The sequence below is a fragment of the Mizuhopecten yessoensis genome, unplaced genomic scaffold, assembly GCF_002113885.1.
Source record: "Mizuhopecten yessoensis strain PY_sf001 unplaced genomic scaffold, ASM211388v2 scaffold9987, whole genome shotgun sequence".
In the NCBI taxonomy this organism is placed as follows: Eukaryota; Metazoa; Mollusca; class Bivalvia; order Pectinida; family Pectinidae; genus Mizuhopecten; species Mizuhopecten yessoensis.
Window position 1 is genome coordinate 1,722,875 of NW_018408322.1, and position 2,545 is coordinate 1,725,419.

The window sequence follows — 2,545 nt, forward strand, 5'->3', positions numbered from 1 at the left end:
AATATTATATAATATTTTTACATACATGTATATACCTAACAAGTAAGCCGTTTGAAGATTAGGGTGATCTGATCAGCTGCCATGTTTTAACTGATATGCGATTAGCTAAAACTGGACTAAATAGTTTCAAAATATGTATCACTGATAAACTGTGTCGGATTTAGAAGCCTCTGTACTAGTCTATTGTGTTCATGTAGACAGACGATATCGACGTGTATATGTGTCAATAATTGATTCGATTGAACAATGTTGGGTGCCATACAATGTGCACGGGTCAGCTCACGGGTTACCTTTGTGCTTCTTGTACGTTAAGACATTTTCAACGTTTTTGTATATGCTTCAGAATTAAATATCATGATATGCATGATAACATTTCTTGATGATATGGTTTTAACAATTTTGACTCGATTATTAATAATCTGATAAATATCCATGTTCATAGTTATACATATCGCAGTTTGCAGTATCCCCCGACCTTAAAGGACGTCTCGTGTCTTCTGTATTTTGGACCTAAGAACAAATATGACAACAAAATGTGCTTCCCATCCTGCGAATGAGGCAACCCTTTTATGTGAAACCTGCAAGAGGAAAATATGTTTGGAGTGTAGCAACCATGAAAAGCATACACAAATACCAATGAAGGAAGTTAAAAAAGTTTTAGAGGATTTAACTTCCGAACAATATTCTGTCATTAATGCTATCAAATCACTGGAAAGGAAAGCAAAGACAAGCGTGGATTCTGTTATTCAAGAAGTTCAAAAGACCGGTCAGGAAATGGTTCAGAAGATTGCGGATGTTCGTCAAAATGAGGCAGCAACAGCGCGATTAATGGACGGAATCCTGAAGGGACAACGTGATTCGATCGAAGAAAAATACCTGAAAGCAAAGGATCTGAAATCATCTAGAAGTCAGTATACGCGCTGCAAGCGTCTAGAGTTTATCCAATCACATTATCACATGGGCATTATACCTAAAGCGATTGGTCGTTTAGAATGGGTAACTGAAGATCAAGAACTTGCCGAGCTTTGTTCCTTCAAGACTTCAAAAAGCAGTTTCATCAGGTCGATCTGGCCCGTCGACTCATCGAAGGCATGGATACTGCATTACAGGGACGAAGCATTACATCTCATAGATTACAATGGTCAAATTCTTGAAACAAGGAATTTTGGTGAGCGCGTTGAGGACTTCTGTCTATCTCCTGCTGGTGATATACTATACACAACATGGGATGGCTGTGAGCTTAAGAAATTAACCAAGGACAGAGAGTCGGTATCGCTGCACGCATTTGATTCAGCTTACACCACAAGAGGCATTTGCTTCACAGGTGAAGATGTCATAGTGTGCCTCTGTTCGAAAAACAAATCAAAACCGACTAGGTTGGCGAAGATGTCTATCGCAAAATCAACAGCTAAAGAACTTGAATGCACTGCGAAAATTGGCTTCTTCGAACCTGGTCGTGTGAGCTGTACTCTGGGTGGTGTCATGGCTGTCATCGACTGGAAGGATACTGGTCGATTCGTAAAAGTGATTGACAGGGACGGAAACACTAGATCAACTTGGAACGGGGAAATGAAGTCAGAATCGAACATTTCTCCATTTGTACCATTTGATGTATCTTTCTGTAACATTAACAACGACAAACGATTTCTCGTTACACTCACGGGGTCTGGTTGGAACAAGGTTTGTTCCGTAGATGTGTCTGGAGGAAATGCAAAGTGCATCTACACTGCAGAAGAAAAAACTTGTGATGGCGCAATAGCAACAGATCCGGATGGCCAAATTTGGATTGGTGACGAGAAAGGTAGAATTCACATCATGGCGGTTTTAGCAAAGACATAAATAAACAGAACGGAAATCTGAACAAAAATATCGATTATTGTTATAAAAACACTACACTAGGCTAAGACAAATGTTCAAATGCAGGGCTTTTTCAGAGAAAGATAATTGGTCAGCTACATGTACGTACTTATTCATTAGCATATGTTTGATATCCATTATTTTCCTTGAGCGATGCAAGAGTTGATGCATTAGTATCGCAAGTGTTCACGAAAACCATTATATGAATGCGTCACTTTACTTAATGCAGATATGTACATAACATTTCGCACGAGTCACACTATGCGTTGATGATTAACGCATAGGTATGGCAAGGATTTTATCTTGGGTGAAAATGAATTTATGAAGTGATATTGTAAATTTATTGGATATGAAACATTTAATTTACATATAGTCTCATATATATGACACATTAAGGACATTTTCCATTGTTTTGACTGAAAAACAAAGAAGATATTGTCCAGCTGATAACAGCCCTTTAGCTTCATTGTTTACATTTCTAATAGTCGTTGTTAATTCAAAATGTCCATATTTCATACAAAGAATATAGCCTATAACGGTAAAATACTTCGTACATATTTAGATATCATGGACCTTCAGCCACATGAAGATTAAACAACTATCCCTTCCAGAAAGGTTTTGTTAAGGTTGGACTGTTAAAACTAGTATGATATAGGAACTGTAAAAATCTATAATTTATGATGTAATG

The 2,545-nt window shown here is 37.6% G+C and overlaps 1 protein-coding gene across 1 annotated transcript; it reads left to right on the plus strand.

Moving 5' to 3' along the window:
• The first annotated feature begins 522 nt into the window (after positions 1-522).
• LOC110459231 lies at positions 523-1,839 on the plus strand. Its single transcript, XM_021511391.1, has one exon. The coding sequence runs from the start codon at positions 523-525 to the stop codon at positions 1,837-1,839; it is 1,317 nt and encodes a 438-aa protein (XP_021367066.1).
• The last annotated feature ends 706 nt before the right edge of the window (positions 1,840-2,545 follow it).

Coding starts and splice junctions, on each gene's coding strand:
- LOC110459231 (XM_021511391.1), top strand. CDS start 523: ATGACAACAAAATGTGCTTCCCATCCTGCGAATGAGGCAACCCTTTTA.